General features: G+C 34.9%; 1 protein-coding gene across 7 annotated transcripts in view; it reads left to right on the forward strand.

Annotated features, from left to right (window-relative positions):
* Positions 1–14,598, forward strand: part of MRPS35 (mitochondrial ribosomal protein S35) — a 39,720-nt gene that overhangs the window by 6,352 nt on the left and 18,770 nt on the right. For all 7 annotated transcript variants that reach the window (XM_081061267.1, XM_081061268.1, XM_081061273.1 and 4 more), the window contains 2 exons: positions 613–673; positions 9,069–9,208. In XM_081061267.1, the coding sequence (XP_080917393.1) occupies positions 613–673; positions 9,069–9,208 (201 nt within the window). The remainder of the gene's footprint in view (positions 1–612; positions 674–9,068; positions 9,209–14,598) is intronic.

Below are 14,598 nucleotides of genomic sequence, written 5' to 3' on the forward strand. Positions count from 1 at the left end.
GAACGAGTCTATTTTAACTAAATTTTCTCTTCAGATGCTTAATATTATTTAAGAAATATGTGAGTAAATGTTAATTATTTGAGGTATCAAATCTCAGACCTTTCCTAAACTTCCATTTGCCCATGAATGATTAGGCAGCCTTTTAATGTGTCATCATAAATGTATTCCCAACTTCATTAAACTGTCAGTTAAGATATGCTATTTTTGCATATTCATTCAATGGTGAATGTCTACTAAGTACCAAGTGGAAAAAGTATCACTGTGCTATGTATTTCAGGGGAATTAGGAAAATTAAACAATGGTCTGTGTCTTTAAGTGCTTTCAGTTTTTATAAGGGAAATACATATACCTGTAGATTCATGGCAGGAAGAATACTATAAAGATGACGTTTATTTTTTTCCAACATCATCATTGTCACCTTAAGGTACTTGGTACGAAATATATATTGCAAGGAATTCATAACACCTGTCACATAAAATTAACATTGTAAAAATTGCCTGATTTTATTTATGATAAGGTTTGTTGAGCCTTGATTTAATTTTATGAGAAAATTGTCTTTTACATGTTTTTAAGACATTTGTCTAATTTATCCTTTAAATTTTGCTGCTTTAGGTCCCCAATTTTCTGCATTTGACACCTGTAGCAATTAAAAGGCACTGTGAAGCTCTTAGAGGTAAGTGGCTATTTTGTTACATAAACTTAATATTATGTTGAACTTTAAGAATCTCATTTCTGATGATAATGGGGACGATATATGAAGAGGATATAACATTTGTAAATATGTACGCAACATAGGGGCACCTAAATGTATATATTGCAATGTTAACAGAACTGACAGGAGAAATAGACGGTGATGTAATAATAGTAGGGGACTTCACTAGCCCTTTTTCAACAATGGATATAACGTCTAGACATAAGAAAATAAGCAAACACTGGACTTAAAGTGCACGTTAGACCAAATGGACTTACTATCTATTTATGGAACATTCCATCCAACAGTAGCACAAGACACAGTCGTTTCAAGCACTCATGGAAAACTCTCCAGAATATATTATATGTTAGGTCACAAAACAAGTCATAATAAATTTAAGATTGAAATCATATCAAGCATCTTCTCTGATCACTATGGTATGAAACTAGAAATCAATTACAAGAACATAAGTGGAAAATTCAGAATATTTAATCAAGTAATGTGCCCCTGAACAACCAATGGGTCAAAGAAGAAATCAAAAGAGAAAAAAATAATCTTGAGACAACTGAAAATGAAAATATACCATAATTTATGGAATCCAGTAAAAGCAGATCTAAGAGGGAAGTTCATAGTGATAAATGCATTAGGAAACAAGAAAGATCTCCAATAGCCTAACTTCACACCTCAAGGAACAAGAAAAAGAAAAGCAAACTAAGACCAAAGTTAGTAAATTAGTAGAAGGAAGGAAATAACAAAGATCAGAGTGGAAATAAATGAAAAAGAGACTAAAAAGACAATAGACTCAATACCAAAAAAAAAATCCAATTAAAAAATGGACAGAGGACCTCAATAGTTATTTCTCCAAAGAAGATGTGCAGATGGTCAATAGAAAAGATGCTCATGTCACTAATCAGAGAAATGGAAGTTAAAATCACAATGAGATATCACCTCCCTCCTGTCAGAATGACTGTCATTAATAAATCAACAAATAGCAAGTGTTGGCATAGATGCAGAAATCCCATCTGCACTGTTGGTGGGATTGCAAATTGGTGCAGCCTCTATAGAACATGGTTTGGAGGTTCCCCCCAAAAGTAAAAGTAGGATTACCTCACAATCCAGTAATTCCACTCCTGGGTTTTTATCCATAGAAATCCAAAACACTAATTCAAAAAGGTATATGCATCCCTATGTTCATTGCAGCAATATCAACCATAGCCAAGATATGGAAGCAACCCAAGTGCCCATTAATAGACAGTTGGTTCAGGAAGTTGTGGTACCTACATTCAATAGAATATTACTCAGCCATAAAAAAGAATGAAATCTTACCATTTGCGACAACATGGACAGACCAAGAGGACATTATATTAAATGAAATAAGTCAGACTGAGAAAGACAAATATCATATGCTCTCACTTAACATGTGGAATCTAAAGAACAGAATAAATGAATGAACAAAACAGAAACAGACTCACACAGAGAACAAGCATAGTTGCCAGGGAAGAGGGTCTGGGGAACTGGATGAAAAAGTTGAAAGGGTTGAGAAATATAAATTGGGGGGCTGCCGGTTGGCTCAGTTGGTTAGAGTACAGTGGTCATAACACCAAGGTTGCTGGTTCAATTCCCGTATGGGCCAGTGAGCTGCGCCCTCCACAACTAGATTGAAAACGACTTAACTAGGAGCTGATGGGTCCTAGAAAAAGTTTCCCAGTATTCCCCAATAAAAAAATTAAAAAAAAATAATATAAATTGGTTGTTACAAAATAGTCATGGGGATGTAAAGTACAGCATAGAGAATATAGTCAGTAATACTGCAATAACTGTATAGTTCCAGATGGGTACTAGACTAATTGGGGGGTCACTGCATAAATTATATAAATGTCCAACTACTATGCTATATACCTGAAACTAATGTAAAATAGTATTGAATGTCAACTATAATTGAAAAAAGTAATTTTTTAAAAAGGCAATACTAAAGATCAATGAAACTAAGAGCTGTTTTTTTAAAAAGGTAAACAAAATACGCAAACATTTATTTGGACTTACCAAAAAGAAAAGAGAAAACTCAAATAAATACAGATATAAATGAAAGTGGAGACAGTACAGTTACTGCCACAGGAATACAGAGGGTCATAAGAGACTACTGTGAAAAATCATATGCCAAGAAATTGGAAAACTTAGAAGAAATGTATGCATTCCTAGAAACATACAGTCTACCAAGAGTGAATCATGAAGAAATAGAAAATCTGAACAGACTAATTACTAGTAAGGAGATTGAGAAATCAAAAACCTGACAAAGAAAAGTCTAGTATCTGATGGCTTCACTGGTAAATTCTATTAAACATTTAAGGAAGAATAGCAGTTCTTCTCAAACTCGTCCTAAAAATGAAGAGGAGGGAACACTTCCAAGCTCACTTTACAAGGCCAGCATTACTCTGATACCAAAGCCAGACAAGGACACTACAAGAAAAGAAAATTAGAAGCCAGTGTCCCTGATGAACATAGATGCAGAAATCCTCAACAAAATATTAATGCACCAAATTCAATAGTACATCTTTCAACATCTGCTAATCATTGTAATACACCATATTAACAAAATGAAGGCTAAAAATCATATGAGTATTTCAGTAGATGCAGAAAAAGCATTTGACAAAATTCAACTTTCTTTCATGAAAACATGTACAGTACAACAAACTGTACAGAGTGAACATACCTCAACATAATAAAGGCCATATATGATAAAACCATGACTAGTATCATACACATGGTATGATACTAGTCATACCTTTTTTTAGAAACCTTTTTAGAAACCTTTTTTTTCTAAGATCAGGACAAGTCACTTTTACTGAACATAGTACTGGTTCCTAGCCAGAAGTTAGGCAAGAAAAAGAAATAAAAACCATCCAAATCAGAAAAGAAGTAAAATTGTCTCCTATTTGCAGATGACATGATATTATACATAGAAAACCCTAAAGACTTTACCAAAAAATTGTTAGAACTAATAAACAAATTCAGTAAATTTGCAGGATACACACTCAATATACAAAATCAGTTGTGTTCCTATATACTTAAAATGAACTTTCAGAAAGATAAAGTAAGAAAGCAATCTCATTTACAGTTGCATCAAAAAGAATAAAATACTTAGGGATAAATTTAATCAAGCTGGTGAAAGATCTAAACATTGAAAACTCAATAAAAAGTTGATGAAAGAAAATGAAGATGTAAGTAGAAAAATATTCTCTGTTCATGTCTTAGAAGAATTAATATTGATAGTGTCCATACTACCCAAAGCCCCCTATAGATTCCCTGCAATCCCTATCAAAATGCCAATGGCATTTTTTTACAGAAATAGAAAAAAAACAATCCTAAAATTTGTATGGAACTAGAAAAGACCCTGAATAGCCAAAGCAATCTTAAGAAGAACGAAGCTGGAGGCATCAACTTCCTGATTTCAAATTATATGACAAAGCTATAGTAATCAAAACAGTATGGCATTGACATAAAAAACACCCATAGATCAATGGAACAGAGTAAAGAGCTCAGAAATAAACCCACACATATACGGTCAATTAATTTATGACAAAGAAGCCAAGAATATACAATGGGGAAGGGATGGTCTCTTCAGTAAATAATATTGGGAATATTGGACGACCAAAAGAATGAAACTGGGCCGCTATCTTAAACCTAACACAAAAGTCAACTCAAAGTGAATTAAAGACTTGATTGTATCACCTGAAACTGAACTCCTAGCAGAAAACGTAGAGAAAAATCTCCTTGACACTGGTCTTGGTAATGATTTTTTGGATTTGACACACAAAGCAAAGGCAAAAGCAAAAATAAACAAGTGGGACTACATCAAACTAAAAAGCTTCTGCACAGCAAAGGAAACCATCAACAAAATGAAAAGGCAGCCTGTGGGAATGGGAGAAAATATTTACAACTCATATATCTGATGAGGGGTTAATATCCAAAATATGTAATTAACTCATACAACTCAATAGCAAAAAAAAAAAAAAAAAAGAAAGAAACCCAAGTCATCCAATTTAAAAATTGGCAGATGAACTGAGTAGAGTGGACATTTTTTCCAAAGAAGACATACAAATGGCCAACAAGTATATGAAAAGATGTTTAACGTCACTAATCATCAGGGAAATGCAAATCAAAACATGAGATATCTGTCACCTTACACATGTTAGAATGGCTGTCAGCAAAAAGACAAGAAATAACAAGTGTTGGCCAGGATGTAGAGGAAAGGGAACTCTGCATTGTTGGTGGTAACTTCGTGCAGCCACTATGGAAAACCGTATGGAGGTTCCTCAAGAAATTAAAAATAGAGCTATCAGATGATCCAGCAATCTCACTTTTGGGTATTTCTCCGAAGGAAATGAAATCACTATGTTGAAGAGATATTCATTGCAGCGTTATTTAAAGTAACCAAGATACAAAAACAACCTAAGTGCCTGTCAACAGCTGAATGGATAAAGAATAAGTTGTATATATATATATAATGGAATATTATTCAGCTGTGAGAAAGAGGAGAATCCTGCCATTTGCAACAGCATGGATGGACTTTGAGGGCAGTATGGTAAATGAAATAAGTCAGACAGAGAGACAAATACTGTATGATATTATGTCTAAAAAAGTTGAACTCAGAAACGGACTAGAATGGTGGTTACCAAGGGCTGGGAGGTAGGGGGGAAAGGGAGATTTTGATCAAAGGGTGCAATCTTCCAGTTATAAGATGAGTAAGTTTTGGGGATCTAATGAACAGCATGGTGGTTATAGTTAATAATACTGTATTATATACCTGAAACTTGCTAATAGAGGAGATCTCAAATGTTCTCACCACAAAAAAGAAATGGTAATTATGTGATGTGATACAGGTGTTAGCTAAGCTATGGTGATAATCATATTGCAATATTTAAGTATCAAATCCATATACACACCTTAAACGTACACAGTGTTATATGTCAATTAGATTTGAATAATATGGAAAAAAATATCTCATTTCTAACATGCTATATAGCCTTACATTCTGAATGATTGCTGGTTTCTCCTGTTTTTAAGGATTTTTAAGTTGTTTACAGTAAATTGTCTGATGTCAAATCTGCAAATTTATTTTTTGCAGACCACTCTATGAGGTGCTATGAATAATAAATAGAATCATAATCTTTGCTGAAGTAGGTTAGGGACTCAATGATGAAGTATAGAAAGCACATACATAAAAAGACCAAAGAAAATGTTTTAGAATATTGCCAATAGATTGCAAATCAGTATGATTTAAACTGAAGATAGTGTAGAAGCAATGCTGAGTACCTGAATAGTCAGTGTGATCAGTAATGGTGTGCTTTCCAGAGAAGAGTTATCTTGAAGAAATTGTTTAAAATTTTAAAGAAAATTGAAGAGAGATATACATGTGGTAACATCAAATCATAGAAGAGCTGGTGTTGCAAGGCAGTAATCTCATGCTTCTGTTTTCCCACCCTGGCCCCTCATTCTAGAAGTGTTGTCTTTTGTCATTATTTTGGGCTGGTAATAACTTCCAGAGAGTATATTGATTTTATGTATGTGTAATCACCTGAATATGTTTATACTGCCAGTTCTGGATTCATTGATTTTGAACAACAGCTATAGATTCCTCGATACAAACACAGATTTCACTCATGTTCCTAGTTTTCCTTCCCACATGCATGGAGATAAAGGCAAAAAATAGCTGTTTTGTTCATGGTTTTATGTGTTTTCGTAATATGTACATATTCCAATTTTATTTCTGATCTCATTTTACTATATCTAGAATTGTACTATATCTAGAATAAGCAAATTTGAATTGTTTTAGGTTCACAGCTATGAGTGATTGAATGTGTAGTTTAATTCAAGAGTTAGTACCTTTGAATGCAGTCTGAAATTCCTGCTGATTTAAAGGTGATGGATAAATGCTCATGATGCTTAAGGCTTTTCAGGAAAGAATAAGAAATCTAGAAACACTTCACCAGGAAGCTGATTATGTTTGAAGGAGAAGTAAGGATAGTGAACATGATTATGATGAAATTTTCGCTTTTGGGAGGGTCTTTCATTTAAAAATATAAGAAAAAAGGTACAAAGAGGTCTTAAAAAGTAGGAATAAGTATCTTAACTCTTGAAATAAGGGAAGAAAATATTTCTTCTATCTCCTTTTGTTTATGTGGTCTTCTGTTTTGAAACATTAGGGCGCTTTTCTATCCCTTTAGATTATCCGTTTCTGTATTCATTAGTGCCTGGTGTTTGACACTGATCACTGCTACAGATTTGTGCCCATTTGGCACAAATCATGTGTCACTTTTTTATTCTTTGCAAAGCCAGTTGACAAATGCATTACACTTCTAAATTCCATTTTTCCCCTTTTTTTAACATTATTTTTAAATGTGCATTTGAAATCTAGAAATAAATGAGATATTTCTAAAATACTTCCTAATGTCTAAATGAAAGGCATTCCATACAGCGTATTCAGAAGAGCAGCATTATATTTTTCATTGTTTAAGTGAGTGTTTTAATCTTTCTTCCTTAATTTTGCCTTTATACTTCTGCCAGTTTCTGGATTTAGATTGTATCTTCCAAATAATTCAAAGGCTTTTCAAATATTTCTTCAGTTTTCTCTCAAAGTAGGTCAGTTTAGATTTTATATCTAACTTGCAAATGGAAAATCTGAAGCACAGGAAAGTTAGGTAATTTACCAAAATTTTAATAATCGGTGGCAGAAGTTAAGTAAAAACCAAGGTCTTCTGAAGTCTAGTCATTGCTCTGCCTATCAGATGAGTAAAGGCTAATAGGGGTCTCTTAGGTACTTTCCAGTTGGCTGTATTTTTTTAAACATGTAATCAGGTCATTTACTATAAAAGCTGTAATTATCATCTAGTGATTGAAATGACTTATTGAAAGGTTTTTAAAAAAAGATTCATTTCAAGTCCAGGAACTCATAAAATTCCCCAAACTGTCCCTCTTATAAAAGTGTTGTATCTTCTATGGCAGGATGCTGGAATTAATCCATGTTAGGAATGAAATTACCTCAATAATCTTGCTCTGGTCATTTTATTTAAATGTTAAAATATTCTTAATTGCAAAGATGCTTCTTTCCCCTCAGAGTTTCTGAGTGTTGAACATTTAAACAGGGTGTTTAGGGAATTGTGTGAGCTATATACATTTAATTTGCCAACATTTAGTTAGTCCCAGATCTTGGAGAGTCTCTGTAACCCACAGTGACATTTTGTTGCCACTGATGTTAAAACCTAAGTGGGAGCTAAATATAGTATGTGCTAGAAGAAAGTTGTGAGCTGGGGGCAAACGGTATTGGCCAAGTATCTTTTATCACCCCCTGGATCTTCACCTAGAAGAGCTCCAATGTCTGCCTGTGATTATGACCAGACTCTCCTGCAGTCCTGCTTTTTTGGAGAAAGCACAGATCCATGAGGTCTAATATGTTTGACCTAAGAAACCAAATACTTTTAGCTCTTCTTAGAATTAGGCTGTGGTAGGAATGAGGTTTTCATTGAGGGGAACCTGATACTGCCAGAAGTTTTCATCCAAAGCTGAGAGCTCTGTACTACACTAACTTGACAGGAATAGAGCAAAATGAAATCAGCTACCTACCTGTGGCGTCCCTCAGTACTGATAGCTGTGTACTGATAGCTGTGAGCCATGTTCCCAGTGCTTAGAACTTCCTGTTGTGGCCCAGGTCTCAGACCCAATCCCACTTCCTCTCTGCTAGCTTCTTGCCTGAATATGAGGACAAGTCTGTTCCTGTTTCCGTTTAGCCTCAGTGGCTCAGAAGTCACATAGAAGAAACGTGAGTTACTGTCAGGATCTAAGGTTGACCTCGACTTTTATACCTGTTTCAGCTTGCAGCCCTATTCAACGCAAATTTTGAAGGAATGTTGACCACATCTTAGTTTTCTCTTAGAGCTTCTTTCCATTCCCTTCAGCTAATCTTTAGTAACCTTCACTTGGGAGTGAATTAATATTATCCCTTGCCTTTTCAAAAACAATGATGTTCTGGGCACTAGGAACTGTGCTTTTATTTGGTGAGGAGGAATGAAACTGTCCCATAGCAGGTATGTGTGCAAAGCTATCATAAGCTCCCATCAAGTCACACTTCCCTTCTAACTGAACATACTGTTCCCCATCAAACAGGAACTACTCGTATCATGTCCGTTATTAAATTTCCTAATAGGATTCACCTAAGAAGAAAAGGGGTGAAGGTTGATGATATGTCCATAAAGTACAGAATAGAATCTGTTCTTTCATTTCATGTTACGTGAGAGTGATCTCAATAATTTGATTTTGTCTGGTAACATACAATAAGAATTTACTTGGAAAACTAATTGAGACAATTTTTTTTAATTCTCAGATTTCTGCACTGAGTGGCCAGCTGCACTAGACAGTGATGAGAAATGCGAGAAGCATTTTCCAATTGAAATTGACACAGCTGATTATGTTTCGTCAGGACCATCTGTTCGAAACCCCAAAGCACGAGTAGTAACCTTAAGGGTAAGAGATTTAAAACAATCAAAAAAAGAATTATGATAATACCTTATTTAAAAATAGCATTTTGTATGTATTATAAAACTGATTACATGTTTATTAGAGAACATTTGGACAATACAAAAATATTTTAAAGTATAAAATAAAATTGCCTATAATTCTACTACTCATAAATAACCACTATTGACTTAGTATATGTGCAGTCAGCCTTGTGTGTATTAATGTGATGATACTGTATTTGATTAGTTATCTGTTCTTTCTCATTTAGTAATGTGAATTTAAAATTTCCCAATGATACTAAACATTTTTTAATATTATTTTTAATGGCTTCACAGAATAAGCATATAAACGAAGGTCTGTTGTGTGCCAAGACAGTGTTTGAGATGGGGGAGTGCGGTGTTGATCAATCAGAAGTGGTCCTTGTTCTGAGACTGATGTGGGAGATACAAACAAATGATTTCATAAGATAGATCTATCATAATATATTTCAATTATCCATATTGTAGGACCTTTAGGCTTTCTAACAGTTTTTTTTATTGGAAAAATGTAATAAGTATCCTTAATGATTAGTAATTGCATATATTCCTAATTATATACCTAGGATAACTTCCTCAAAGGAGAACTGTCAGGTAAAAGGATGTATTAATAGATCTTTTCAAGTTTTTTGATATATACTGTAAAAGTTTTTTTATTATATATTGTACATTTCTGCAGGAAATGTAACAAATATAACACCAGCAGATTGTGAAAAAGCCTGTTTTCCTGTACCTCACCAACCTAGGTATTACTATTACCTATCAATTTGATGGGTAAAAAATATATCCTGTTTTTAAAATTTGTGCCTTTGAATTCTAATGAAGGTGAGAATTTATTTCTTAGCAAAATGCTTTTTTTTTGGTCTTTTGCCCATTTTGATGGTGTATTGCTTTCTTACATACTTATTTTTTCTTTTTAATAGCAGCTTTATTGAGATATAAATCATATACAATTCACCCTTTTAAAGTATATTAGTGGTGTTTAGTATATTGAGATTTGTGCAACTGTCACCACTGCCTAACTTCAGAAATTTTTATCACCGTAAAAAGAAATCCCATACCCATTATCAGACACTTACGCTTGTCCCCCTCTTCCTACCCCCAAGCTCTTGTCAGGTACTAATTTACCTTCTGTCTTTGTAGATTTGCCTATTTTTGACATTTCATGTAAACGAATCATACAATATGAATACTCAGTATAATGCTTTCAGTGTTTCATAGCATGTATCAGTTCTTCATTTTTTATTGCCAAATAATATTCCATTTTATGAACATACCATATTTTATTTATCCATTCATCCGTTGGTAGACATTTGGGTTATTTCCACTTTTTGGCTATTATGAATAATGCTGCTACGAACATTCATGTGTGTTTTTGTGTGGACATAGGTTTTCGGTTCTGTCGAGTATGTATTTAGTATTGGAATTGCTGGGTCATATCATAACTCCATGTTTAACATTTTATTTTACAAAGTGGCTGCACTTTGTAAAACTTTTTATTTTAAAGTTTCACCAAAAATGTTTGAGGGTTCCATTTTCTTCACATCCTCACCAGTGAATGTTACTGTGGGTCATTTTAGTTTTCGCCATTCCGGTGGATATGAAGTGGTGTCTCATTATGACTTTAGTTTGCATTTCCCTGAAAACTGATGATGCTGAGCATCTTTCCATGTGCTTATTGACCATTTATGTATCTTCTTTGGAGACATGTCTGTTTAAATCCTGTGCTCATTTTTTAATTGAGTAATTTATGCTTTCACTTTTTGGTTATGTTTTTGTTTTTGTTTTTAAAGATTTTTATTGGGGAAGGGGACCAGGACTTCATTGGGGAACAGTGTGTGCTTCCAGGACTTTTTTCCAAGTCAAGTTGTTCTTTCAGTCTTAGTTGTGGAGGGCGCAGCTCAGCTCCAGGTCCAGTTGCTGTTGCTAGTTGCAGGGAGCGCAGCCCACCATTCCAAACCGGCAACCTTGTGGTTGAGAGGATGGGCTCCAACCAAGAGAGCCATCTGGGAGCTCAGCGTCAGCTCAGCTCAAGGTGCCGTGTTCAATCTTAGTTGCAGGGGATGGAGCCCACCATCCCTTGCGGGACTCGAGGAATTGAACTGGCAACCTTGTGGTTGAGAGCCCACTGGCCCATGTGGGAATCGAACCAGCAGCCTTTGGAGTAAGGAGCACGGAGGTCTAACCGCCTGAGCCACCGGGCCGGCCCCAGTTGTGTTTTTTATACCTGGATACCAGTTCCTTAACAGCTATATAACTTGCAGATATTTTTCTCCCATTCCATGGGTTGTCATCTCACTTTTTGATGGTGTCTTTTTGAGCACAAAACTTGTACTTTTGATGAAGTCTAATTTATGTATTTTTTGGTCTCTTATGCTTTTGGTGCCGTATGTAAGAAACCATTGTGTAATTCCACGTCATGAAGATTTATTCTGATGTTTTCTTCTAAGAGTTTTACGGTTTTATGTGTTACCTTTAGATGTATGATCCACTTTTAATTTTTGTATATGGTGTAAGGTAGGGTTCCAGTTTCTTTCTTTTGCATGTGGATAGTCATCTGTCTCAGCACATTTGTTGAAAAGATTATTCTTTCCTCACTGAATTATCTTGGCACCCTTGTCAAAAATGATGTAGTTAATGTTTAACTTTTCAAATGGCTACTTTACCAAATTCTGTTTTTCATCTTTGATAATGAAAAATTTCAGATATATGGAGAAGTAGAGTAGTGTAATAAACACACAGCACATTAATTTAGTAGTTAATAATTTTGATAAATTTAAAATATTGAGTGCTCATACACTTACGTGTGTGTGTGTGTGTGTGTGTGTGTGTGGTTTTGGTTTAAGTGTTTGTTTTAAAATTATTAATATCTGATATTTCACGCTAAATATTTTAGTGTGTTATCTCTAAAAATTAAGATTTTGTTACATAATTCCAATATAATTAGTACCGCTAGCAGAAGTTTTAGTAGTTCCTTAATATGGTCTAAAATAACTACTCCACACTCAAATTTTCTGAATTGCATCGCCAAAATGTTTTTTAAAATAGCTTTTGTTTAAACCAGAATCCAGTCAAAGATTATTTCATTTGCTTATAATGTTCCCTATGTCTTTTAAAATCTAGCACAGCAGAGGACCTTACTACTCCTCTTTCTACCCCCTCTTCCAATGACGTAGACTTGTCAAAGAGACAGGTATTTTATCCTATAGCATTTCCTACCTTCTGAGTTTATCTGAACGCATCCTGATGTCTTTTACCTTACTTCTCTGTCTCCTGTATTTTATATAAACTGGAAGTTAGATTTAAGGAGCCGATTAGATTGCAGTGAAATATTTTGATAGGGACACTTGACAGATGTTGCTATGTATTTTATATTGCACTACATGGGAAGACACACGAAGTTTGGTTGCCTCATTAGTATGCTGAGGTTGATCACTTGCTTAAGAGGCTGACAATCTGATCTTGCCCTTGTGAAGTTTACCTGCTGTTGTTTTTTGCTTTCCCTTTGAACAGGTAATCTGTAGGTGGATATAGAAAGTTTTTTTTGAATAATGGTCTCCCACTTATTTGTTTGTTTGTTTGTTTGTTTTTATTGGGGAATATTGGGGAACAGTGTGTTTCTCCAGGGCCCATCAGCTCCAAGTCGTTGTCCTTCATTTTAGTTGTGGAGGGCATGGCTCAGCTCCAAGCCCAGTTGCCATTTTGAATCTTAGTTGCAGGGGGAATTGAACGAGCAACCTTGTTGTCGCGCTCTAACTGAGCCATATGGCTGCCGTTCCGGCAGCTCAGTGGCAGCTTGTTGTCTTCAATTTAGTTGTAGAGGGCGCAGCTCACTGGCCCATGTGGGAATTGAACTGGCAACCCTGTTGTTCAGAGCTCACGTTCTAACCAACTGAGCCATCCAGCCATCCCTTAAGTAAGTTTTGATCAACTGAAATCATTCTCTTGAATGTTTAAAATATATCCTAACTTTGGCCTGTGGGAACGTTTTTAGTTTGGTTCCTATGTCCTTTTTTACAATCTCATTAGCATTGGAAAATTTGCTTGCTTTTTGGCCCAACAAGATGGCCCAGGGTCACTTTATGTATTTCTTTCCCAGACCTTGAATTAGCTATTTCTCCAAGGAGCTCAGATACTTTTAGTGGACATTGTTCTTTAGAGACCAATATCTAGACGCTAGGACTTCTCAGTTGATTCTTTTGGAGATTGCTCAGGAAATAAATGATAAATAGTGGTATTTTGAATTCTCTTTTTCTAGTATCTGTTGCCTGATGTTTCTTTTTGTCTTTTGCATTAGATAAAATTTCTAAAATAATGTTTACGTAGTCCCTTATGCTGTTCTCCAATTTAGTGTGTATGTGCCTCTAGTGTTCAGCCTCTAAATGTGAGATTGGATTTCAGTTTGAGATAATAGCTTATATTGTGTCAATGATGTATCCTATTTCTAGTTTACTAGCATTTTTGACATGATCTCTTGAGTTATTGAAGTAATGAATTATTTTAAAAGATTTTCAATTACTGAACTATTTCTGAACCTTCTTCAGTTTATGGTATGTCATTCTTTTACTCTACCACTGATTTGCTTTGTTAGCGTTTTATTTAGGAACATTTGTCCTAATCTCATGTTGCGTTGGAGAAAACCAGCCCCTTCTCTCACTCACCAGGGCTTGTCACACGCCATTGCAGGTCCCAGTGTCTGCCCTGGTAACGTCTAAGTTAGTATTTGAAACCACTTTTAGTTTCCTTTGTTAAAGGAGTCTTGATACACATGACACATGTTTTTCACACAGCAGTCATGGGGCAGTTACCTGATAGATTTTTTTAATTAAACTTTTTATTTTAGACTACTTTTAGATTTAGAGAGATGCTCAAGAATAGTACAGAATTCCTGTTTCACACAGAATTTCTCCTGTTAGCGTCTTATATTACTATGGTACATTTGTTACAACTAATGAATCCATTTTGATACATTATTAATTAAAGTCCACACTTTATTTGGATTTTCTTACTTTTTACCTAATGTTCTTTTTCCTGTTCAGAATCCCATTCAGGATACCACATTACATTTAGTCAGTGCGTCTCCTGAGGCTCCTGTTGGCGATGATGATTTCTTAGAATTTTCTTGTTTTTGATGACCTTGGCAGTTTTGAGAAGTACTAGTTATATGTTTTGTAGACTTTCAGTTTAGATTTGTTGATGTTTTTCTCATGGTTAGACTTGTGTGTGTTTTGGGGAGGAAAACCTCAGAAATAAAGTGCCGTTCTCATCACATCATATTACAGCAAAGGTACAGGCTCCTACCAGGAGTTATCAGTGAGGATGTGGCCTATCTAGATCGTCTGGCAGAGGCAGTGTTTGCCA

The sequence above is a fragment of the Rhinolophus hipposideros genome, assembly GCF_964194185.1.
Source record: "Rhinolophus hipposideros genome assembly, chromosome: 9".
NCBI lineage: Eukaryota > Metazoa > Chordata > Mammalia > Chiroptera > Rhinolophidae > Rhinolophus > Rhinolophus hipposideros.